Source organism: Manacus candei, unplaced genomic scaffold, assembly GCF_025592945.1.
Source record: "Manacus candei isolate 608988 ecotype Guabito, Panama unplaced genomic scaffold, ASM2559294v1 h1tg000037l, whole genome shotgun sequence".
NCBI classification, from domain to species: domain Eukaryota; kingdom Metazoa; phylum Chordata; class Aves; order Passeriformes; family Pipridae; genus Manacus; species Manacus candei.
In genome coordinates, this window is record NW_026138085.1 from 2,390,169 (window position 1) to 2,413,482 (window position 23,314).

At 54.8% G+C, this 23,314-nt stretch overlaps 2 protein-coding genes across 3 annotated transcripts; both read left to right on the forward strand.

Annotated features, from left to right (window-relative positions):
* The first annotated feature begins 50 nt into the window (after positions 1–50).
* Positions 51–6,593, forward strand: LOC127473725 (histidine--tRNA ligase, cytoplasmic-like). Of its 2 annotated transcripts, XM_051793720.1 has the most exons (12): positions 51–254; positions 346–465; positions 1,071–1,166; positions 1,952–2,077; positions 2,205–2,312; positions 2,721–2,819; positions 3,165–3,258; positions 3,393–3,520; positions 3,606–3,848; positions 4,549–4,665; positions 4,980–5,126; positions 5,358–6,592. In XM_051793720.1, the coding sequence occupies exons 1-12, from the start codon at positions 78–80 to the stop codon at positions 5,412–5,414; spliced, it is 1,512 nt and encodes a 503-aa protein (XP_051649680.1). In that variant the 5' UTR covers positions 51–77; the 3' UTR covers positions 5,415–6,592. The 2 variants fall into 2 exon arrangements, with proteins under 2 accessions (XP_051649680.1, XP_051649679.1); XM_051793719.1 differs by having other exon boundaries at positions 51–465; positions 1,952–2,073; positions 5,358–6,593.
* Positions 6,594–6,658: 65 nt separating this feature from the next.
* On the forward strand, positions 6,659–20,158 carry LOC127473727 (histidine--tRNA ligase, cytoplasmic). The gene is made up of 13 exons (XM_051793721.1): positions 6,659–6,782; positions 7,681–7,770; positions 9,171–9,290; positions 9,457–9,552; positions 10,315–10,440; positions 12,396–12,503; positions 13,626–13,724; positions 15,752–15,845; positions 15,980–16,107; positions 16,193–16,435; positions 17,607–17,723; positions 18,839–18,985; positions 19,684–20,158. The coding sequence occupies exons 1-13, from the start codon at positions 6,660–6,662 to the stop codon at positions 19,741–19,743; spliced, it is 1,551 nt and encodes a 516-aa protein (XP_051649681.1). The 5' UTR covers position 6,659; the 3' UTR covers positions 19,744–20,158.
* Positions 20,159–23,314: the final 3,156 nt, after the last annotated feature.

Here is a 23,314-nt window from a genome sequence, read left to right on the forward strand (position 1 = left end):
TCCCGGTGCCGCCGGTGTCACGTGCCGCCGGTGTCACGTGTCCCCGCGCTCCCGGCGCCCCGGTCCCGGTCCCGGCCATGCTGCGGATCGGCCCCATCGCCATCGCCGCCGCCGCCGCTTTCGCCCGCCGGGCACCGCCGCGGCACCGCCTCGCTGGGAACCGGGAGAGCATCCCCCGGTCCTGGCCGCCGGCTCTGTCCCGGGGCAGCGGCGGCGGCGGCGTAAGGGTGGTGCCGGTGCTGAAGACGCCCAAGGTAAAGGCGGGGATTGCGGGCGGCGCCGGTGGGTACCGAGCGTTCCCGCGCGGCCCCGCCGCTCACGGCTCGTTCTCCGTGTCCCGGGCAGGGCACCCGCGACCACCCTCCGGCGCAGGCGGCGCTGCGGGAGCGGCTGCTGGGCGCCGTGGTGTCCTGCTTCAAGCGGCACGGGGCGGCCGCCATCGACACCCCCGTGCTGGAGCTGCGGGTGAGGCGCGGGGGGAACCCCTCGGGGCGGGGCGGGACCCCCACGGCGGCTGTGGGACATCCCCCCCTTCTCCTTCCTGCGGGTCGGGATCCCCACCGGGGCTGTGGGACCCCCCTTGTGCTCCTTCCTGCGGGTCAGGACCCCCATAGGGGCTGTGAGACCCCCCTCTGCTCCTTCCTGCGGGTCAGGACCCCCACAGGGGCTGTGGGACCCCCCTTGTGCTCCTTCCTGCGGGTCAGGACCCCCACAGGGGCTGTGGGACCCCCCTCTGCTCCTTCCTGCGCGACGGGATCCCCATAGGGGCTGTGGGACACTCCCCCCCCCCGCTCCCTCCTGCGGGACTGGGGAGCTCCGTCTTCCCCCGGGGATTCAGGGCAAGTCTGAGGGAACTCCTCGTGTGGGGAGGGCAGGGGTGACAGTCCCTCTTGGGACCTGTGGGGGGTTGGGGAGGTGGGCCCAGGTCCGAGAGGGCTGGAGGGGGGATGTGTGTAATGGCCACCCCGGCTTGACTTGAGAGGCTCTGGAGGGGACTGAACTCTGTGCCCATCCCAGGGGACCCTGTGCCCCAGAGCCACCTGGTCACGAGCCCCCTCGTCCCTCCCCAGGAGACGCTGATGGGGAAGTACGGGGAGGACACGAAGCTCATCTACGAGCTGCAGGACCAGGGAGGGGAGCTGCTGGCCCTGCGCTACGACCTCACCGTATCCTGAGCTCCCCAGGGGATTGTGGCACCCCGAGGGGATGGTGGCATACCACCTTTGTGGGGTCCCCCTTGGCCTGCCCTGTCTGCAGGACCCACTGGGGTGTTGGACCCCCTTGTCCACCCTGCCTGGCTGTCACTGTCATGACCCCACCTCACACCAGCCCCCAACCAGGCTGGGACCCACAGCAAAGCCCCTCCCATGGGCTGCAGACCTGCACCAGTTTGCTCCTCTCTACTGGTTTTATGTCCTCCCAGTTACAGTCCCCACCTCTGCCCTGCCCATCCCACCTTCCCAGTGCTGTCTGGAGAAGTGTTTGCTGCAGGAGCCCATCCCAGGCCTTCTCCACCTGCACATCTCACCCAAAATCTCTCCTGTTCAATGTCTGTAGGGCTGTGCTGTGCACTGAATTCCCTCTGATCACACTGTGAGAGGGTGGAATGACAAGAGAGGGTCAGTGTGTGCATAGGGTTGTCCTGAGTGGGTCAGGAGGAGGAAATAGAGCTGTCCCAGTGTTGGAGGAGCTCAGCTGCTTCATTCTACTCATCTGCAGTCCAGTCTGATGATTTCCCTAAAAATCATAAAATATCCTGAGTTGGAAGGGACCCACAGGGAACATCAAAATCCAACTCCTGGCCATGCACAGGACACCCCAAAAATCCCACTATCATTGTGAAAAAAACTGGGGAGCACCTGGCAAAGGGAGAGGGAGACGGGGGGCTGGGAGGTTCAGCTTTGCAGCTCCAGGGATCTCCCTGTTCCCATCCTTAACTCCCTGGGCCCAGGTGCCCTTCGCTCGCTACCTGGCCATGAACAAGGTCAACAACATGAAGCGCTACCACGTGGCCAAGGTGTACAGGAGGGACAACCCGGCCACCACCCGGGGCCGCTACCGCGAGTTCTACCAGTGCGTGAGTGTTGGGGTGGCAGGAGGGTTTTCCTGGCTGGAGCACCTCCAGCTGCTGCAGAGCAGCGTGGTGTGCCCGGCCAAAGCCCCTCAGCTGTGCCAGGAGCCTCCGTTGCTGCTTCTGCCCCCAGGACTTCGACATCGCCGGGCAGTTCGACCCGATGATCCCCGATGCCGAGTGCCTGAAGATCGTGCACGAGATCCTGAGTGACCTGCAGCTCGGGGACTTTGTCATCAAGGTGAGGCCAGGCAGATTCTCTGTGCCATGGTGGGAGGCAGTGGTCATTGTCCCTGGGGTTTTACACAGCAGCACCTGTTCCCACTCTCAGGCCTGATCCAGGAGTTCATCCTGCCTCTCTGTGTCCTCATGCTAAAGGCTGGACCTCAGCTTGAGCTGGGAATGCCCAGAGGCTTCCTCAGTCTGCAGTTGGCAGAGTTCTCTCCAGGACTAATCACAGTCCCCTGCAAAATTCCAGCAGCCAACTAGAACCATAAAGTCACGGAATGGTTTTCATACCTCTGCATCTTCCCTTCCTGTGGGAAAGGCAGGAGGAAATGCCAGCAGCTGCAGATTGCCATACACTGGGACCAAAGGAATGACACTGGGGGGGATGTCCCTGAGCTAAGTGTGCCTCTCCCTCCCCCAGGTCAACGACAGGCGGATTTTGAACGGTGTGTTTGCTGTCTGTGGTGTCCCAGAGAGCAAGTTCATAACGGCCTGTTCCACCGTGGACAAGCTGGACAAGGTCAGCCTTGGGCTCATGGGGAGACGCTTCTGGTCTTGAGCAGGGCAGTGTCATGGCCCCTCTTGACATAAAGAGGGTCACAGCAGCAAAATTGTTGGCGTGGGTAAAGGATTCAGGGATCTCTTGGAATGAAACCTGGTGATTCCAGTGGTTTGTTAAAAATTCCTGTGAGAGAGAGAGAGATACAGATGATTAGTGAGATGTGCAGGATGACAGTCAGCAGAGTTGTGCTCATGTGGGCTGGTGGAGGCAGTGGTGAGGAGAGGAGTGGGAAACCCCACTGTGGGAAACCAGTGGGTGAGGAGAATGTCCTGCAGTAACAGATGCCCTTCTGTCCCCTCCCAGGTGCCGTGGGAGGAAGTGAGGAGCGAGATGGTGGGAGAGAAGGGGCTCTCTCCCGAGGCTGCGGATCGCATCGGGGAGTACGTCCAGCTCCACGGTGAGCACTGGGGGGCCGAGCCCTTGGGCTTGTTCTGGGGATGGAGGGTGCACAGGGCACACACACGGCTGGCTGGGGCCACTGTGGCTGGTGCTGCTGCCCTGGCACACCTGAGGCAAGTCTGGTTCCTACAGGTGGGCTGGACCTGATCGAGCGGCTCCTGCAGGACCCAAAGCTGTCACAGAACAAGCTGGCCAAGGAGGGGCTGGGGGACATGAAGCTGCTGTTTGAGTACCTGACCCTGTTTGGCATCACAGGGAAGGTGAGGAGGTGGGGGGGCAGGAGGGAGTGCTGCCCGGGTGAGCCCCCCAAGCACCCAGTGACGGGGCCGCCCTCGTGCCCTGCAGATCTCCTTCGACCTGAGCCTGGCCCGGGGCCTGGACTATTACACGGGGGTGATCTTTGAGGCCGTGCTGCTGCAGCAGGAGAACGAGCACGTGGAGGAGCTGGTGGGCGTCGGGAGCGTGGCTGGAGGCGGCCGCTACGACGGGCTGGTGGGGATGTTTGATCCCAAGGGCCGGAAGGTGCCCTGCGTGGGGGTCAGCATTGGCATCGAGCGGATCTTCTCCATCCTGGAGCAGAGGCTGAAGGTAGGTGCTGCAGGCAGTGCATTGGAGGCGGCCCTAGTAAGTCACCTATTGTTTATTAGAGATCTACAGCTCCACGGTATTCAAGGGAAAATAATTTTTGGGGTGAGGGTGGCTCCTTTCATGCCTGAGTGTCCATGCACAGAAGAAGACAGAGCCCTTTTCTGCAGCCCATCAGGATGCAGGTGTGGGCAGCTGAGGGCAGCATTCCCTAGGAAATGGCAAGGAAGTGTTAGAGGCAGCCCTGAGCTCTGGGCCTGGCTCTGAGCTTTTTGCCCCAGTCACTTTACTCCTCTCTTGCCTGTGAAGTTTCCTGCCCTGGAGATTGGGAAGTGATGAATTCGGTATTGTCTGTGACACTCTGTAATGAGGACCCCAGGAAAGCCTCTGAGAAGATTCATCCCTGTGTTTAATTCTGAGCTTGTGATTCCTGGCAGAGGAGGCCGAGTCAATGTGTTTGTACCTGGAGAATCAAAGGAGACCTTGGAAAGCTGTCCAGGTCCCATGTGGGAGGGAGGCCGAGGTCTCACAGGAGCAGCAGCACATGATCAACTACTGTGACACAATGCAGAGTCTCTGGGGAGCTCATTAAAGGTGCCCAGGTTGTCAGTCACTGAGTTAAGGTCTGGAGATGAGGTGAGGTGCTGTGAGCTGCAGATTCCCTCAGAGCCAGTCACTCCCACGAGCGTGTCTGTCCCTCCAGGCTTCTGGGGAGAAACTTCGCACAACTGAAACCCAAGTGCTGGTGGCCACACCCCAGAAACACTTGCTTGCTGCCAGACTGAAGCTCATCTCGGAGCTGTGGGACGCAGGGATCAAGGTAAAGGAACCACCTGGGCTCGGTGGTGTCATGGGTGAGGGAGGGAGAGCCTGAAGGAGCCGTAGCACAGCAAGACCAGCTCCATTAGTTGTGTTCTCTTCAAGATCTGGGCCTGTCTGAGATCACAGAGCCATTCAGGTTGGAAAATACATCAAAGATCACAAAGTCCAACCGTTAGGTCTAGGCAGGCACAGAAGAACAGCCCAGAGCACTGAAGGCAACCCCTTGCTGCAGGGTTTCATGGTGGCTGCTTTGCTCCAGTATCCATCAAAGCAAATTTGGGTTAATGATTCGTCCTTCCCACTCCCTGCTAGGCAGAGATGCTGTACAAGAAGGATCCTAAACTGCTGAAGCAGCTGCAGTATTGTGAGGACACAGGGATCCCCCTTGCTGCCATTGTAGGAGAGCAGGAGCTGGCAGACGGAGTCGTCAAGCTGAGAGATGTCCCAACACGAGAGGAGGTGAGAGGTCCTTTTATCCAGGTGTCAAAAGTGCTTCCAAACTCTGGAGATCACTGAAAGGCTCTGGATTTTCCCTCAGTGATGATGTTCCTTTGGGAAGCCATAGCACAGGTCTGTTGGGTGTCTCCAGAAAACCAGTCACAAACTGTGTTAGTATCCAAAGCAAGCCTTTGGTCCTTAGAACTGTGCTCTGTTCTAATGCTGCTACCTCCCCCTCTCTTTGCTTTGTAGGTTGATATCCCAAGGGAGAAGCTTGTTGATGAGATCAGGAGAAGGCTGGAGCCCTGAGGACTTCTCTGGCTAGAGCTGCTTGGCTGAACTGCTGTACAGCTGGAACCCTGCAGTGCCCTTAACTATTCACTGCCAGCTGAGGCCTGGTTACCATCCACCAGCCTAAGGCTCCTTGCCTGGGCTAAGGCAGCGAGAAGAGAGGAGCCAGAGGGTTTTAAAAGCTATGGGACAGCGCAGTCACCAGCTTAAAGTTCTGGTTAAGTGCTCTGGAGGACGGGTTGAGCTTGTGGGTTCCTAATAGTGGAGTCCCTGCACCTGTACAGGCATTCCCATCACTGCAGGTGGTGTTTCCATGGGCGCAGACTGGACATGGTGCAGCTCACAGAGGTGCAGCTCCAGCGGGATCATCAGGCTGAGCTCTGGAGTGGGGAGGGAGCATGTTGGGCACCCACAGGCCCAGGACATGGGGCGAGGAGGGCAGTGGAAGGGCCAGTCCCACTCCCAGCCCGCACCTGGACGCTGCACGGGGCTGCAGGACCAGCCTGAGTGGGGGTGATGCCAAAAAGTCGGAGAAGAAACTCTCTAGACTCGATATAGAAAGCCAAAAACCACACGTTTATTGCAGCGCTGGATGCATCGGAAAAAATCCCAAAGGATGCACCCCGAATCACACACGTTTCATAACTTTATACCATCCTCTAATTACAGATTCAAGGAGGGGCTGTCTCACCCCATTTTCCCCCAGAGGACGCTCCCCTCAGATTGTTTTTCTCTTGAGTGCTTGGTTTCCTGCCTTAGGGACCTGGTTCAAGGCCTAAACCCAGCCTTGCCTCGTCCGTTTCGTATCCTTTCTCGCTTTTATCAGTCTCTTCACAGCTGCGAGCGACCGCCTCTGTTTTACCGAAATTCTTGCTGGTAACGAATCTTGGCAAGAAATTCCACGCTACCCCTTGGGACCTTCCAACCTTTACTGAGAACATGTGAGCTCTACGGCTGACACTCTCCTTTTAAAGTGTCAAAACCACATAAATTCTGCGGCTAACAATTTCTAATAAAGTACTTAATTTTACGGGGGGCGGGAGGGGGGGGAAAAGCACGTGTCCCATCAGCGAGGGGGGCACACACGCGGACGCGGCGAGGGGGCCGGAGGCGCACGCGTGGAGGAACTCTGTATTTTTACGTATTAAACAAAACAAAACAAAAAAAGCCCCGAATTAAACAAACCAATTAAAAAAAAAAAACCCAACCCAATTATAAACCCGACCCGGCCCTCTGGCGGCTTTCATTTCCGGGTCGCGGCGCATGCGCAGTTCGCGGCGGGAGCGGGGCGGGCCCGGAGCGGCCATGGCGGCGCAGGAGGCGGCGGTGCGGGCACAGGCGGAGGCGGTGCGGAGGCTCAAGCAGGACAAGGCCGATCCCGACGAGGTGCCGGGGGGAGCTCCGGGGGTTCCCGGGAATGGGGTGCCTTTGGGAGAGGAGCGGCGCGGCTGGGAGCGGGGGTGCTGGGAAGACTGGGAGGGGCGGGGAACGGGGCGCTGCGGGTGTTGGGGTGGGGGGAGCGGGGGTTGCTGTGGTGGGCTGGGGTTGCTGGGCTCACGGGGAGGGTGCCGGGGGGAACTGGGAGTGCTGGGAAGTGGAGGGGGCTGAGGGTGCACGGGAGACTGGAACTGGTGGTACTGGTGTTAGATGGAAGGATGCCGGGGGTGTTGGGGTTGGGAAGAGAGTGCTGGAGGCGGCCGGTGCTGGGTGCACGAAACGGGAACTGGTGGGGATGGTGATGGGCACTGGGGAGACAGATGTGGGTGGTGGGGATGGAGATGGGCACAGGGGAGACAGATGTGGATGGTGCGGATAAGGGTGGACGCTGGGGAGACAGATGTGGATGGTGCGGATGATGATGGGCACTGGGGAGGCAGATGTGGATGGTGGGGCTGGGAATGGATACTGGGGGCAGATGTGGGTGGTGGGGATGGAGGTGGGCACTGGGGAGACAGATGTGGGTGGTGGGGATGGAGGTGGGCACTGGGGAGACAGATGTGGGTGGTGGGGATGGTGATGGGCACTGGGGAGACAGATGTGGGTGGCGATTGAGGTGGTGGGAATCAGGGAATGGTGGGGGTGCTGAGACTGGGGGGTTGTATCAGAAGTGGGAAGTACCAGAGAGGAACAGGGAGTGCCCCTCTGGTTGCTGAGGAAGTGGGAATAGTGGATGTATTGAGGCTGGGGAATCTGGGCACACTGGGAAGGCTGAGGCTGAAGGTACAGGGGAAGGCTGGGCTGGTGGGTGGGCTTACCCCCAGCTCCCTGCTTGTTCCCTTCCCAGATTGCAAAGGAGGTGGCAAAGCTGCTGGAGATGAAGGCCCAGCTGGGGGGAGATGAAGGGAAACCCAAGTTTGTGCTCAAGACCCCGAAGGTAACTGTTCCCAGCACACTCCTGTGCCTCTCTGTGTGCACATCCTCCCTCAGAACCCCCCCCACACCTTTGGGCAAAACCCCAGCACAGACACACCTGCCTTTGTTCTCATTTCTGTTTCCCTTTTGCTTTTAGCAGCAGAGGGGAGAGGGGTGGAAACATCTTTGACAGCACCCAGCCCAGATGCCAACTGGCTTAGATACTTTCTGGTGCTTATATGACAAGTTATGAATGCTGCTCACAAACAACACCATCACTCAGGTTATGGTGATGCCACTGACATAGGAGATCATAGAAATATGGAATGGTTTGGGTTGGAAGGGGCCTTAAAACTCATCTAGTTCCAATCCCCTACCATGGGCAGGGGCACCTTCCACCAGACCAGGTTGCTCCAAGCCCAGTCCAGCCTGGCCTTGGACACTTCCAGGGATGGGGCAGCCACAGCTTCTCTGGGCAACCTGTGCCAGGGCCTCACCACCCTCACAGGGGAGCATTTCTTCCTGGTACCTCAATGTCTCAAAACTGTCTCCCTTTTCCATTTCCTTTATTGTGTTCTTTGGTAAATGTATTTGTGGTGTGAGCCCTGAAAATTTGAAGGGTATTTCACTGTTTAAAGTTGTGGAGAAGGGGATTTTGCAGCTCTGTGAGTGCCAGGGAAACACAGTTGAGTTTCCAGCCTGTCTCAGCCCCATCAGTGGCAGCTGAAAGCTGCCCATCACTGAGCAACCTGTGAGTGGGGGGTTAGAAGTGCCTGGTCTCTGCTTCCTCCTGCCTGGAGGTCCTAGAGAGTGAAAGTGGAAGGTCTAGTTAGTTAACAATGATTTATTTGTTGTTGAGAGCCTAAAGGTGGTCACTGAAACAATTCAGTGACCCTTAAAAGCAAAGAAATGGGAAGTGAGCACATTGTGGTGAACCATATACAAGCATTTCACAGGTGTTGCATTTTAAAAGATGATTTTTCTCTGTGTTTGGAAATTTTAGAGCTGCTGATTGTTCCACACCCTCAGAGCATGCCTGTCCTCTGATTGTACATCTTGGGGTGGCTCGTTGGGCAGGGGTCTGGCTTATAGGTGTGAGTCAGAGCTGGGGGCAGGTCCTGGCTGCGCTGTCAGGCTCAGAAGCTCTGAACTCTGACTGTTGGATCTGTTTTAGCTCCTTTGTTTCCTGTATTGTGAAACTCCTGACTTAGATTTTCCTCTGCAGGTCATGGCAGACTCTGTCTGAGCTCTGTCCTGATGTTTTCCAATGTTTTTTGGTGCTACCTTTTACCAGTACCTGGCATCTGGACCTGGTCTCTCTGTCTCCGTTAGCAGCTTCTTCCTGTTGTTTCTGGCATCTCTCTCACTCCATGCCTCTCACCCACAGTGTCCTTTGCTCCCTCTTTCCTTCCCTCACCCCAGGGCACACGGGACTATGGCCCCAAGCAAATGGCCATCCGGGAGAGGGTCTTCAGTGCCATCATCTCCTGCTTCAAGCGCCACGGGGCAGAAGTCATCGACACACCCGTGTTCGAGCTGAAGGTGAGTGAAGGCACAGCAGGTTGGCTGAGCTGGTGAGGATCCTCCAGCTGGAAGTGTTGAGGGTTGAGTTTCCTTCTTCCAACTCCTAGGTACCCTCACTTTCTCTCCTGCTCTGAGGCTGTTCCCCTGCCACTGAAGGTGCTGTTTGTTTGTTGTTGTGTTGTAGGAGACACTGACGGGGAAATATGGGGAAGACTCGAAGCTCATCTATGATCTGAAGGACCAAGGAGGGGAGCTGCTGTCCCTGCGCTACGACCTGACAGTATCCTGCCACAGCCTGAGGGGCCTTGCCTGGCCTCCCTTTGGGGCAGTGCTACCCTGAGGGGGAGGGAGGACTCCAAATTGACGGGGAGAGCGTGAGCAGGCAGTGTGGTTCAGTGGGTGCAGAACCCTTGCTCTGTTATTTACTGTGTGGTGCTTCTGTTTGGTGAAGGAATGCTTAGAATCATGGAATATCCTGAGTTGGAAGGGACCCACAAGGGTCATCGAGTCCAACTCCTGGCCCTGCCCAGGACACCCCAACAGTCCCACCCTGTCCCTGAGAGCGTTGTCCAAATGCTCTTTGAGCTCTGGCAGCCTTGGGGCTGTGCCCACTGCCCTGGGGAGCCTGTTCAGTGCCCAACCACCCTCTGGGGGAAGAACCTTTTCCTGAGATCCAACCTGAGCCTGCCCTGACACCATGCCCCGTGTGTGTGGAGGTAGGGAAGATTTGTACTGAGTGGGGTTTCTCAGGGTACCCAGACCAGGCTGCTGCAGCTCACAGCCCACGTGAGACTGAGATCCGGCCTGAGGTGCTGCTGAAGATACCTGAAGGGGCACTTAATGGCAGCATGTGTGGTCTGTGTCCTGGACAGCTGTGGAGACCTCGGGGAGCAGTGACAAGTCCAGCTGTCTCTTAGCAGTTCTTCGCCCCACAGGTGCTGGGTTTTGAGAAGATAGTGAGGACCCAGCGCTGCCTGTGACTGGTAACTGGGGGGGGGGGGGATGATCCCTCTCTGTTCCCATCCTTAACCCTCTGTCCCAGGTGCCCTTTGCTCGCTACCTGGCCATGAACAAGATCACCAACATCAAGCGCTACCACATTGCCAAGGTGTACAGGAGGGACAACCCGGCCATGACCCGGGGCCGCTACCGCGAGTTCTACCAGTGTGTGAGTCTGGCTGATGGCAGGGGGGAGGCTGTGGGCTGTCAGAATGCAGGATCTAACGCTGTGTTACCCTTCCCTGTGGCTATGGAAAGCTCTGGAGGATTCACTAATCTTCTCCTTAGTGTGCCCTCACGAGCGTGAAAAACAGCTGGGGAGTGGGAGAGCAGGAGTGACAGCTGTGACGGGGTGTTGGTGTGGTGGGCAGCTTTGTCACAGAGCCCCCTGGTGTCACCACCTTCACCCTGTGGGGGAAGGCAGCTCCTTCCTCCATCCCACAGCACTTGCCAGCCGGGTGGAGGGGAAAAATTTCCTTCTGATCCCAAATCCTGCAGCAGTTCAGCTCTGGGTGTGTTAGCAGGACACACAGACCAGGCTAGGCCGTGGTATACACTACTTGTATGCTGTGTTCAGTCAATCCTCACTTCAAAGGAAGGGAAGAGCCAGAGGCCAAATTACAGAACAGGTAACAAAGCAATTTCCTTCGTGGCTCTCTCGTGGTAGCCCTGAGTAACAGCTTTGTTCTGCTGTACTGACACAGTCCCCAGGGGCTCATAGTGCAAACAGTTATTTTGTTTGAGAATGTTCCTGCTTCATCATACAATCTCTGGGGATACCTTCCAGCTCCAGCTTGGTGATTCCCATTTCCAAACGACTCAGGGTCTTTGCCTGCTGTCCCATCTGAAAGACAGTTCCAGGATAGCTCACTCCTAGGATAGCTAGAAATGGTCTTCTAATATCCAGGCTAAACTTATTTGTATCTGAGTACTTCTCCTTGTTTAAAGACTTCAGCTCTTTAAACACTAGCTGTCATCCCTTGATATGGATTCTTCCCCTTTCCTAGATGAACATTTGGGAAATGTTTAGAGAAATCTTCCCCTCCTTAGGCTACCTAAATCAAGCTGTTGCCTTCTTTCCCTGGAGTTATGGAGTTTTTTCCTTCTCTGCTCAGCCTAGGAGGTTTTTCTTCCTCTTTTCTTCAACATAATTCACCAGTCCCTGGTTTTTTTCAGTGAGATTTCACCTGTGCCATGTACAGTGGTAGCAGCACTTTCCTGACTGTACTTGCTAACTCAACTTCCACAGGGATTGCATCATCCCTTCTTGCACTCAGCTGATAAGGATTAACTGCTGTGATGTCATCTCTTTCCTCCTCCAGTTTATTTTGGGAGCTTGGTGAAGCCCTGTTGAAATTTACCCACTTAGTTAAAATTATTCCTGTACTCAAAATCTCACTGAAGACTTTGCATTTGGGGATTCCTGAATAGGAGTCAAAGAATGGCTCTCTTGTTGCTTCTGTGTTTTATTTCTCTCTGAACACTGATGTTGTCCTTATTGTTTTCCAGTCATGGGATATCAGCCTATTAAAGCATCTTGATGTTGGGCTTTAGTTATTCTGTGTGCTAGTTCATCTTACAGTCTCTGGTGGGGACCACTCAGGCTTCTTGATCTCATTTTCTCTCTTGGCAGTTGAAACTTTGGTTATGCCTCAGTTTTGCTTCTCTTGTCTTCTTCCCTGATCATTAACTTGATTGGCATGTGTGTTAAAAAAACCTCATCCTAAGAATCAAGGCAAAACATTTGGCATTTAGGTCATAGCAAATGAGAAGTAGTTTTCTCCTCCCCTTCCTGCTTCCTTTGTTCTATTTATTTACTGATGGCTCTGCTGGCTCCTTTCTGCATTGTTTTTTCAAGGGTCTCTGTTTCAGACTGTCACAGGGTCGGGGCAGCAGGTCACAGCATGCAAGCTCTTGGCAATGCAGTGGGCACAACAGCACTGCTGCCTTCCATGAAAGAAGGTCCTCACCCACATCCTGTCCCTTCTGGATCCCATCTGCAAGGGATGGTGCTCTCTCACATCCCATTTCTGTTGGTTTCTGTACACCAGCTGCTGTCACCAGCAGAGCTGAAGCTGTTTTGCTGCAGCAACGAGTTGCTCACTGCCTTTTCCTCTGCCCCAGGACTTCGACATCGCCGGGCAGTTCGACCCCATGATCCCCGATGCCGAGTGCCTGAAGATCGTGCACGAGATCCTGAGTGACCTGCAGCTCGGGGACTTTGTCATCAAGGTGATACTGGGGTTCTCTGTGCCATGGTGGGAGGCAGTGGTCATTGTCCCTGGGGTTTCACACAGCAGCACCTGTTCCCACTCTCAGGCCTGATCCAGGAGCTGATCCCATCTCTCTGCGTCCTCATGCTAAAGGCTGGACCTGAGCTTGGGCTGGGAATGCCAGGAGATTTCCTGAGTCTGCAGCTGGCAGAGTTCTTGCCAGTTGGACTAACCACAGACCCCTGCAAAATTCCAGCAGCCAACTAGAACCATAGAATCACAGAATGGTTTGGGTTGGAAGGGACCTTAAAGCTCATCCAGTTCCAAATCTCTGCCACGGGCAGGGACACCTTCCACTAGCCCAGGTTGCTCCAAGCCCCATCCAACCTGGCCTTAAACAGTTCCAGGGGTGGGGCAGCCACAGTTTCTCTGGGCAACCTGTGCCAAGGCCTCCCTACCCCTATAGTAAAGAATTTCTCCCTAATATCTATCTGAGCAGGTGACTCATGTTCACTGCCTGCAGTATAACAGGCTCTGGTTCAGGATCCCTGCCCTTATCCAGGTCCTGATGCCCCCTTAGCAGGGGCTGTGGTATTGTCTGCAGGCTCCTGCCTTCCCAACAAGTCCTTTCTGGAACTGAGGCATTTTCACTACCCATGGAAATGTGAATCCAGCTGAGCCTTGGCCTCAATTATCTACTATTACAGAACACAATTAAACTATGGAATTCACTATACTATCAATAAAAATAAATCCTTAGTGAGGTTTTAACATAATCAGATGTCCCTTTGCTCTTATACTGACAGGGCACTGAATTTGTCTTTTTGACCCATGGTCTGTTCCTGAGCTGTTTTTATATGTCTACATGAGAGGACTCATAGGCCCTGATGGTTTTTTGTCTCTGTTGAGTGGAGCCTTTGGCTCTAGAAGGAAATGTGAACGCTCTACCCAGGCTTGGGAGGAGTCAGTGGTGCTATTTGGTCTGCTCTGGGCAGCTCAGCTGCCCAGGAATGGGGAAAAAAAAAAGCCTTGGCAGACATCTAGTCTCTCTTGCATTCTTAAAGCTAGAGGGGAGAGAAACTGGACATGGCTGAAGCATCTGTTTGAGTCCATAATTCCTGATGTGCTTCCTCTCCCCCAGGTCAACGACCGGCGCATCCTCGATGGGATGTTTGCAGTTTGTGGGGTCCCAGACAGCAAGTTCCGAACCATCTGCTCCAGTGTTGACAAACTGGATAAGGTATGGGCTGCAACTGCTGCTGCTGCAGTCTCAGTGAGCCTCCTGTCCCCCTGTCCTGCCATGGTCCAGGAGCAGTGGCTGGGAAGTGCTGATTAACATCGAGTTATTCTTGTTCCCACCTTTCCCTGGAGGGAAGGCATGCAGGGCACAGCAGTCACACAGGAGAAGTGGATGCTCTGCTTTCTTCTCCAGTAGCTCACGAGGTCCTAATAAATGGAGAGGAGGGAGGGGAGAATTGCTCTTCATTTGGGAGGTTCAACATCCCAAACCTTCACCTGCTAAAGGTGCTGCTGTTTATGAACCAGGCTCATGAAAACCCGCACCAGACTGGGCCAAGGCATTGAAAAGCCTTTTTGACTGTATTGGGTTGAGTCAGGTGGTGTGAGGAATTGCAGCTGTGTCCTGGAGTTACAGTACAACCCAGATTGGAAGGGATCTCGAAAGATCATCCAGTCTAACCTTTACGAAAATTTCAGACTTCTGTTGCAAGGCAAGTGTGACATAAAGGTTAAATCTCTGGTAATGCAGGAGTAGAGGAGTGCAGTCCTAAATGACAGTGTGTAACAGTCTGCAGGACAGTTTGGAGGTGACAGGGCAGAGCAAAAGGGAAATCCTCACCTGAGTCAGCTGGCACAGTTGTGGTGTTGTCCAGGATCCTGCTCATAAACACTGTCCTGCAAGGTGCTGCTGCTGTTTGGTGATGTGATGTTCAGCATCCCTGGGGAGGACACAGAACCTGCAGCCCTGTTCCAGCATGATCCAAGCACCACTGGACAGTGTGTGCCTCTGGCTGTGTGTAGGACCCTCAGGAAACAGCAGTGAGAAGTGAGGTGGGTGTGTATGGGGGAGGTTTCTGTATTTTACCTGGAAACAGAGGAGAGGATTTGGAGTGAGGAGTAAGAGATCCCTGGTCACTTCATTCACCCTCTGTTGGTTTGTGCTGGTAGCACAGGTACTTGCTCAGAATAGATGTGACTGTTTGTGTGGTTTACCCAGGTTTGGGGTGACACTGAAAAGCCACATCAGTGTGCAGCTTCCCCTGTAAGGCACAAGGCAGGAGGTGCCCACAGGTTTGAGCTCAGCAAGCTGCCTGGAGAGCACTGGCTGTTGTGAGGGTCTCCAAGGGATTCAGGCCATTTTGTGGCTTTTGGGAGGAGGGAGAGGTGCCAGAGTAGGGGCAACTGATTGTCTTGGCTGTAGGCCCTTGTCAGATAAAGATGCTGGAGATCAGTCTGTAAGTGTGTTATACAGTCCTCCTCTAATAACTAAGAAAGAGAAACCTTGAAGTGAATGAAGTGCAGTCTGAAAACTCAGATTTCTTGGCTTGGGATCCAAAGTAGAATTTGGAGGAACTGTGTGTTCAGAGTCACATGGGGGATACTGTGGGCTGACTGTTTTAAGGAGTGCTCCTAACCTTCCTGTGAGACCCTGTTAAACACAGCAGCCTTGTGTCTCATCTCATGTGGTCGTGGTGCTTTGTTGAAGGGGAGCTGCCTTTTCCCTTGGAGGCCTCATTGGATGGTCAGATGAAGGCAGCTGGAGGAAGTCTCACAGCCCTGTTAGCAGGGAGATCCATTGTACAGGCATGACTAAAGGGTGGGTTTGGGGGCTGTGTATGTGTGGAAAAAGCAATAGGAAGGGACCACTGGGCTCTTTTAGAATGGGATTATTTATGACTAGGTACCTAACCAGGGAAGCCAGAGCACCAAGGTGGCTTTCAGATTCGGTGTTTTTACAGTACTGATGTTCAATTCTGGACAGAAATCAAACCCAAAGTATTTTTGTAGGGTTGGGGCACAAACAGACTGTGCAGAGGTACAAGAAATGGAATTAGGACCGTATGACTGTGCTCTGAGAGCTGCTACTTCTCTCCTGCACCCTTTAACCACGCTGAAGGGTTTCTGCCGTGCAAAGATCTGTTGGTGGCAGATGTATCTGTTCATCTGCATGTGCAGGGCCACCAGAACTGTCCCTGGGAGAGCCCACATCCCTGGCTCAGTGGCTGATGCCCTTCTGTCCCCTCCCAGGTGCCGTGGGAGGAAGTGAGGAGTGAGATGGTGGGAGAGAAGGGGCTCTCTCCCGAGGCTGCGGATCGCATTGGGGAGTACGTCCAGCTCCACGGTGAGCACTGGGGGGTCGAGCTCTTGGGCTTGTTCTGGGGATGGAGAGTGCACAGGGCACACACACGGCTGGCTGGGGCCACTGTGGCTGGTGCTGCTGCCCTGGCACACCTGAGGCAAGTCTGGTTCCTACAGGTGGGCTGGACCTGATCGAGCGGCTCCTGCAGGACCCAAAGCTGTCGCAGAACAAGCTGGCCAAGGAGGGGCTGGGGGACATGAAGCTGCTGTTTGAGTACCTGACCCTGTTTGGCATCACAGGGAAGGTGAGGAGGTGCAGGGGCAGGAGGGGGTGCTGCCCTGGTGAGCCCCCCAAGCACCCAGTGACGGGGCCGCCCTCGTGCCCTGCAGATCTCCTTCGACCTGAGCCTGGCCCGGGGCCTGGACTATTACACGGGGGTGATCTTTGAGGCCGTGCTGCTGCAGCAGGAGAACGAGCACGTGGAGGAGCTGGTGGGCGTCGGGAGCGTGGCTGGAGGCGGCCGCTACGACGGGCTGGTGGGGATGTTTGATCCCAAGGGCCGGAAGGTGCCCTGCGTGGGGGTCAGCATTGGCATCGAGCGGATCTTCTCCATCCTGGAGCAGAGGCTGGAGGTAGGTGCCTTTGGTGCTCAGCTAAGCAATGGTTTACATTTTCCCCCAACATCCCCAGTCCAGCAGTTGCTGAAGTGAATGTTCCTTGCCACAGCCTCTGGAGAAGCGAGCCAGGCCTCTGCTGTGCTCTACAGCAGGAGCCAGAGCCAGGACATAACCACCAAATCTCTGGCCTGGCAGATGATCTCTGGGGCTCCCACTGAAGGCAAGATCCTTCTTCCCACAGGCCTCAGATATGGCTTCTCCAGCTGCTGCTGTGGGAAGCACTTAAATCCTCAGCAATGCCAGGTACCCAGGGCAGGTGCCTTGGTGTTCCCCCCTGCATTAGGCATCTGTGACCTCAGGTTCTCCTTGGCAGGACAGCATTGCTCTTCCAAGGAAACAGCAGCTTCACACATCTATTTGTCCTGCCTATGGCATTACAGAGATGAGACAGGGATCAGATGTCCTAGGGCAGGAAGCAAAGTGCCTCTGAGGGTTTCCCAGATACCTTTTTCCTCTTTTCCTGTCCTCAAAGTTGCTGTACCAGTGTGTCCTCCATCCCAATCAATGGGTGTAAAATAGGTCTTTGTAAAAAGACCTCCCAAAACACTGCTGCACATTCTCCTCCCCCAGGGGCCTGGTGTTGCTTCTTTCCTGGCAGCCAGACACAACTGGAATTTCTAAATAGAAACTGAATTCCTCCCCCACCACCTCCGGTCCTGGCCAGGTTTGTTCCTCTGCAGGTGACCTTTTAAAGGCTGCTCCCTTCAGCAAGGCAGCAGGAAAATGCCACTTGGAATATCCAACATCTGCCACAGGAGCTGGTGGAGCATCTCAGTTTGCTGCTGTTAATTTAACCCCTAGTTGGCAGCTCAGCTGTAGAGCAGAGCCTCTGTCCACCTTCTGGAGGGCTTGCTGCTCCTGAACTGCTTGGAGCAGATCTCTGGGAGGCCCTTGGATGTAGAGGAACAGGAGGGAGGCTGTCTTAAGCACCCCATCATGGAACAACTGCAGGAAATGAGATTCTGCTCCAGGAGGGGGTCTGTGGAACATCCCTGATTCCGAGTTTGTGCTGTTCATCCTGCTGAGCCTGATCCTCCTCACCTGGGGTGGTGACCCCTCCTGCTCATGGAATCTCAGATCCCTCAGTTATGTCTGTGGCATCTTTTGAGTCTTGTCCCCTCTCTAGGCCTCTGAGGAGAAGATCAGGACAACAGAGACACAGGTGCTGGTGGCCTCTGCCCAAAAGAAGCTCCTTGAAGAGCGGCTGAAGCTCATCTCTGAGCTGTGGGATGCTGGAATCAAGGTATGACCCACTGGTGGCAAAGTCAGGAGCTGCCTGGTCCACTCTCTGTACCAGGAATGGACCAGATCTGACTTTGCTTTGGGAGGAAGGAGTTAGCAGGGAGCAGTTGGGGGCAGACTGTCTCTTCCCAGTGTCCCAAATCAGGTGCTCTCCAGGAAGGGCTGGGCAGCAGGGCTTGGTTAACCCTGTTAAACTGCAGGGCTGCTCTGGGTCTGGTGTCTCAGGACAGATTCCCAATGGGCACACTGCCTTGATGAGGGGAGGGGAAGGGAATGTCTCAGTGCTCTGCAGGGCTCCTGGGCCTGTAGGGACACCCCAGTGGCACGGACTGGAGCCACATCCACATGTCTGTTAACACCCCTCTAAGGGTGGTGATTCCACTGCTGCCCTGGACAGCCTAAGCCAGGGCCTGACCACCCTTTTTGGGGAAGATATTTTCCCAACATCCAACCTAAACCTCCCCTGGCACAACTTGAGGCCATTTCCTCTTGTCCTGTCCCTTGTTCCCTGGGAGCAGAGCCCAACCTCCCCCCAGGCTTCCCCCTCCTGTCAGGGAGTTGCAGAGAGCAAGAAGGTCCCCTCTGAGCCTCCTTTTGTCCAGGCTGAGCCCCCCCAACTCCCTCAGCTGCTCCTGGTGCTCCAGCCCCTTCCCAGCTCCGTTCCCTTCCCTGGACACTCTCCAGCCCCTCCATATCTTGTCGTGAAGGGCCCTGAACTGGACACAGCCCTGGAGGAACCTCAGCAGGGCCAGTACAGGGGGACAGGCACTGCCCTGCTCCTGCTGGCCACACTATTTCTGATACAGGCCAGGATACCCTTGGCCCTCTGGCCCACCTGGGAACACCTGGGCTCACGTTCAGCCACTGTCAGCCAGCACTCCCAGCTTTCCAGCCCCACTGCCACAAACCTATAGTTCTGCAGGGGTGGTTGTGACCCAAAGTGCAGGACCCAGCACTTGGCCTTGTTAAACCTGGTGCCCAACCTTCTCTCTGAACCCATCCTCTTCCCCACCACACAACCACAGGCTCACCAGGCCAGACCAGCAGTACCTGGCTGAGGGGGTGCAGTGGAACAGCCCAGTTTGATGACAGGGTCGTGCCCTGCTTCTCTCCCAGGCAGAGATGCTGTACAAGAAGAACCCCAAGCTGCTGAACCAGCTGCAGTACTGTGAGGACACGGGCATCCCTCTGGTCGCCATCGTGGGGGAGCAGGAGCTCAAGGATGGAGTCGTCAAGCTGCGGATTGTGGCAACCAGGGAGGAGGTGAGGCCTGGGGCAGCTTTGCCACGGGGTGATGGGCTATGTGACCCTTCAGCCCGGCTCAGCCCAGCCCTCCTGACCCAGTGGGCTTCCCAGCAGCTTCTGTAAGGCCCCACATTCCCATTCCTTGCCCTATTGCAGCTTCCTGGAGCTATGGAGAGCTGTTGTCTCCAACTCTGGAGAGTTTTCTGTTCTGTGATCTCCCTGAACTCCCAGCTATTCCTCACCAGGAGCCTGGAGCATGGAGGGGGGATTCAGTGGGCTTTTTGTCCACGACATAGGACCATTGATGAAGGTCCTGGAGGTGCCCTCTTAGAATGAGTGGGATTGAGCAGGACTTGTAACCCTGTAGCACTGCAAGGCTGCTCTGTGCCTGTTGTCTCAGGACAGATTCCCAAAGCAGGCAGCACTGGAAGCAGTGCATGGGTCACTGACTGGATCACTGGCTTTGGAACCAGTAGGAAAGAGTGAGAAGAGCACTGCCCTCCCAACCACTGGTCAGGAGGGGGTTTACTGGGATTGCAGGCAGGTGGTTCCTGCTCTTACAGGTTCAACTCCTGTGGGTCCTGCAGCCCATTCCATCCCCAGAGAGGGGCTGGTGCCACCCCAGTGTGACCTCCTGAGACACAGGGCCACGACTGTGGTGACACATGAAGCTGCTGGAGTTGTGTTGAAGCAACTTTGTGCTCCCCCCTGTGTAGGTCAACATCCGCAGGGAGAGCCTGGTGGAGGAGATCAGGAGGAGAACGAGCCAGCCTTAGCCCCCTCCGGGACACGTCTGCTCCTCAGTTGGATTCTGGCTGACAGATTTCCTCCTGTAAATGCCTTGGCCAGGCTGTGCAGCAGCGGGTGGGGGGCTCGGGGGGGCTCTGAAAGCTGTATTTATTCTTGTCTCATGCCCTCCCTCCCCCGGCGGGAGCAGAGGCTGTGCCGACTCCTGCGCCCTGCCCTGGCCCTCGAGAATGTCGCTGGGAAGATGTGGAGGTGGCTCTGGCAGACCCCTCTGCCGCAGCGACCCGTGGAGCCCCAGCAGACCCCGGCGGGCTTGGCTGCAGCTTCTTGTTCCCGTCGCGTTGAATAACCATCCCGGCCCGTCTGGCTGCAGGGCGGTGACCTTCTCCCCAGCAAAATGTAACGGCGCGGCTCCCAGAAACATAATAAATCTGTCTGTCCCCCGCCGTGACTCCTGTCCCTGCTCGCCGCTCGGGGCAGCGATTTGCTCACCTGCCTCGCTGAGCCGGAGCTGGTTTTAAAGGTCACGGTGGCTGTCGCTGCAGCTGCGATGTTCCCTCCGCATCCCCGCGCTGCTGCCAGGCCGGGACAGGTCCCCCCGGAGCCGGCGGGAGCTCAGTGAGCAGCTCCCCCTGCCCCGCTCACGGGTGGGACGGGACCCCCCGGTGTCCTGGAGGTGCCTCGGGGGTGCCCCCCCGCCCTCCTCGCTGCTGACCCACACGTCTGGCCGGGTGTCCCCAAATCGGGGCAGGTTTAACCCGCGGCTCCCTCGCCTGGACGGAGCACGGGGGCTGTTCCTGACCGAGAGGGTGGGCGCGGGTCCCCCAACCCGTCCGAGGCGGAGCGGGGAGCGCCGCTGGGACCTTCCGCAGCCCGTCCCGAGCAGCGGGAACAGCAGGAGGAGCTGCGGCCATGCAGGCGGAGCGCGGCGCCGTCGGGGCGCTTTGCCCCCCTTGCTCTCCCTTTCCTACCCGGCCGCTCCTTTGCATTACCTTGCCTTGCCCACCCCTCCCATGCCTTGCCTCGCCTCTCCTATCCCTTTCCTATCCCTCCCATGCCTTTCCTATTCCTCCCTTACCTTTTCCCCCTTGCCCTGCCTACCCCTCCCTTGCCCCTTGTGCCAGTGGGAGCTCCCCAAGGGGTTCTGTGGGACCCTTGGCTGGTGTTTTTATTTTATTCTGTTTTTTTTTTTTTTAATTCTATTACTAGCTTTGTGATGTTTATTTAAATAAAGGTTGTAGGGCTGGGGTTGAAATGCCATCTGTTGGGCCGGGGGGACATAAAAATGGGCACCCTGGGACTGGAGCCAGAGCCAAACCCACGTGGAGCTGCAATGGAAATGCTGGGGCTGGAGCTGAAATAAATCCCGTGGGAAAGGGGATGGAGCTGTAGCTTGGGGGCTGCAGGAGCTGCCTGGGGGGTTCCAGCCCCTCCAGTGGTACCAGGGGGCTCAATGCTGACTCTGGGGCTCTGAACCAGCACTAAGGCACCTTTGGGATGGGGGCCCTGGGGCCCAGTGGCTGTTCCCAGCCCCTGGTGCCAGCTGGGGGGGCTGTGGGCAGCTGGGGTGTGAGACCTGGAGTGGGGAAAAGGTGTGTGTTGCAGGTCAGGTCTCATTTCCCCCAAAGCTGGAGCCCCATTAGGACAGAGTGGCTGGAAAGCTGCCCTGTTGGAAAAGGCCCTGGAGGTGCTGTTTGACAGTGGCTGAACATGAGCCCAGGTGGGCCAGAAGGCCAAGGGCACCTGGCTTGTGGCAGCAGGACCAGGGCAGTGACCGTCCCCCTGTGCTCAGCAACACAAAATATGAGGCCATGTAGTGACTTCAGACACTGCCCAGTGGGCTGATTAACTGTCTGCAAACACTTGAGGAAGTGTGGGTGATAATCTGTGTTTTAACATCACAGTAAGGCAAACGGAGCTTCCTCTTCATAAACTGCCAAATAGAAGCATATCCTGTAGTCTTCAACCTGGAAAATTACCAAAATTCAAAATTAAATAATGTCCTTTTAAAAATACTAATAACACCAGGCACTAATTCTTACCTGGTTTAAATGAAGACAAATGATATCTCTATAGCTCAAGTTTGATGTTGATTCAATATTTCCCCCCAAAATAATTTATACTGGGTACTTAACTTGAGGCTTAAATGTCTCCTCGTGATCCTTTTTAGTACATACCTTAAGTCTTTACTCATCATAATTATGAGGCGGTGGAACTAATTAAAAAGAGAGCAGCACTGCCACAATGGAGGTAATTTAGACTTTAGTTTAAAGCAGTAAAAATTAGAACTCCTTGATGTAATCTTGCATCACTAGCAGGAATCCTGTAAATTACCAAAGGAAAACAGCCCATTTGTGCTGGTGATTCAGTGGTTGAAGAGTTGCAAAGTTCTAATTCCTGCACTAATGATGCAGCTGAAGCTCTTTGGTGACCTGAGGCTGCTGGTTCTGGGAAACTTCAGAACTATCTCCAAGAAATTAGATGGAGACAAGAGCAGCATGTACTATTACTGATACTCGGAATTTTAGCTGTTCATTCAAAAATCATATCAATTATTCGTGCTCCAGAGTGTGTGTGCTTCAGATTGTCAGGGAATTGATTTCCTCCACCCCCAGGCTTTCTGAGATGAGTTAGTAGTGGGTGACAGGAAAATTTAAATTGAGCATGTGTGAAGTCACTTGAGAAATTGAAACTATGGACACTTCTGCACCCTGTGTTATGAGAGAGGTGTGAAATTATTGGAGCATATTTGATAATTGCTGATAACTGAATCTGGGCTGCACAGTGTGCTCTTGCTTTTTCAATAGCTGGGAGGAAAGTGAGGGGAAAGTGGAATCATCAGGTAATATTTCACTTGATTTTTTAATGAAGGGTTTTCATAAGCTGAAAATTATTGATCAGTCACAACAGAAACCTCCTTCTCTGGTGTGAATAAAGACCTGCATCAGACAAACTACATGGATTTTTTTTTAAGGAGATTCTGTCCTTTGCTTCAGGAGCAGCACAGAGAGAAACCTTGTGGGTTTATCCCCTGAAAGTCTTCCACATACAAAAAAATCTGGATAGGAGTCAAGTTATCTGTTTTGTTATCTTAGGTAAAACTGAGATGGCCCTGCTGAGATCTGAATCTAATTCCAGCTATGGAATGTTTTCATGAGGTGTGATGAGCCTGTTTAATAGTCTTTTGATCTGCATTTTACAGATCTGAGAAGCCAGGTAGCAGCCTCAGACTGCTCTGAGGAAGCCATCTGAGTTGTTTTTTCTCTCTTTTTTTGCGGAAAGTGACAGAAGGTCTGAAAGATACCCCTTATATTGTAAAGAGATTTAGCTAATTATTGCCCTAGGAAGGCAAAATTCAAGCCAAGGAGAAATATTATGGCCCTTCTACAGGATTTCATTATTCAGGCCAGAAGAAGAGAGTCTTGGTCATCAGCCCAGCATCAAAAATTACACCTGCCACTGCATTTCTCCTTCAAGCACAAATCAAGCGAAACCAAATCCAGATCTCTCACTCTTCAGGGCCAACACCAGACAATTATGAGAGCTGTAGAATTACAAGATGGCTCATGCCTTTCTATGTGGAGTATAAGGAGTATAAGC

What these genes read in the sequence shown, in the direction of transcription:
- LOC127473725 (XM_051793719.1), top strand. Translation starts at nt 78, where the DNA reads ATGCTGCGGATCGGCCCCATCGCCATCGCCGCCGCCGCCGCTTTCGCC. An exon ending in CCCTGCGCTACGACCTCACC is followed by an intron (nt 1,167 to 1,951) that starts GTATCCTGAGCT and finishes CCCTGGGCCCAG; the next exon opens with GTGCCCTTCGCTCGCTACCT. An exon ending in CGCTACCGCGAGTTCTACCA is followed by an intron (nt 2,074 to 2,204) that starts GTGCGTGAGTGT and finishes TTCTGCCCCCAG; the next exon opens with GACTTCGACATCGCCGGGCA.
- LOC127473727 (XM_051793721.1), top strand. Translation starts at nt 6,660, where the DNA reads ATGCGCAGTTCGCGGCGGGAGCGGGGCGGGCCCGGAGCGGCCATGGCG. An exon ending in GGAGTACGTCCAGCTCCACG is followed by an intron (nt 15,846 to 15,979) that starts GTGAGCACTGGG and finishes TGGTTCCTACAG; the next exon opens with GTGGGCTGGACCTGATCGAG. An exon ending in TGTTTGGCATCACAGGGAAG is followed by an intron (nt 16,108 to 16,192) that starts GTGAGGAGGTGC and finishes CGTGCCCTGCAG; the next exon opens with ATCTCCTTCGACCTGAGCCT.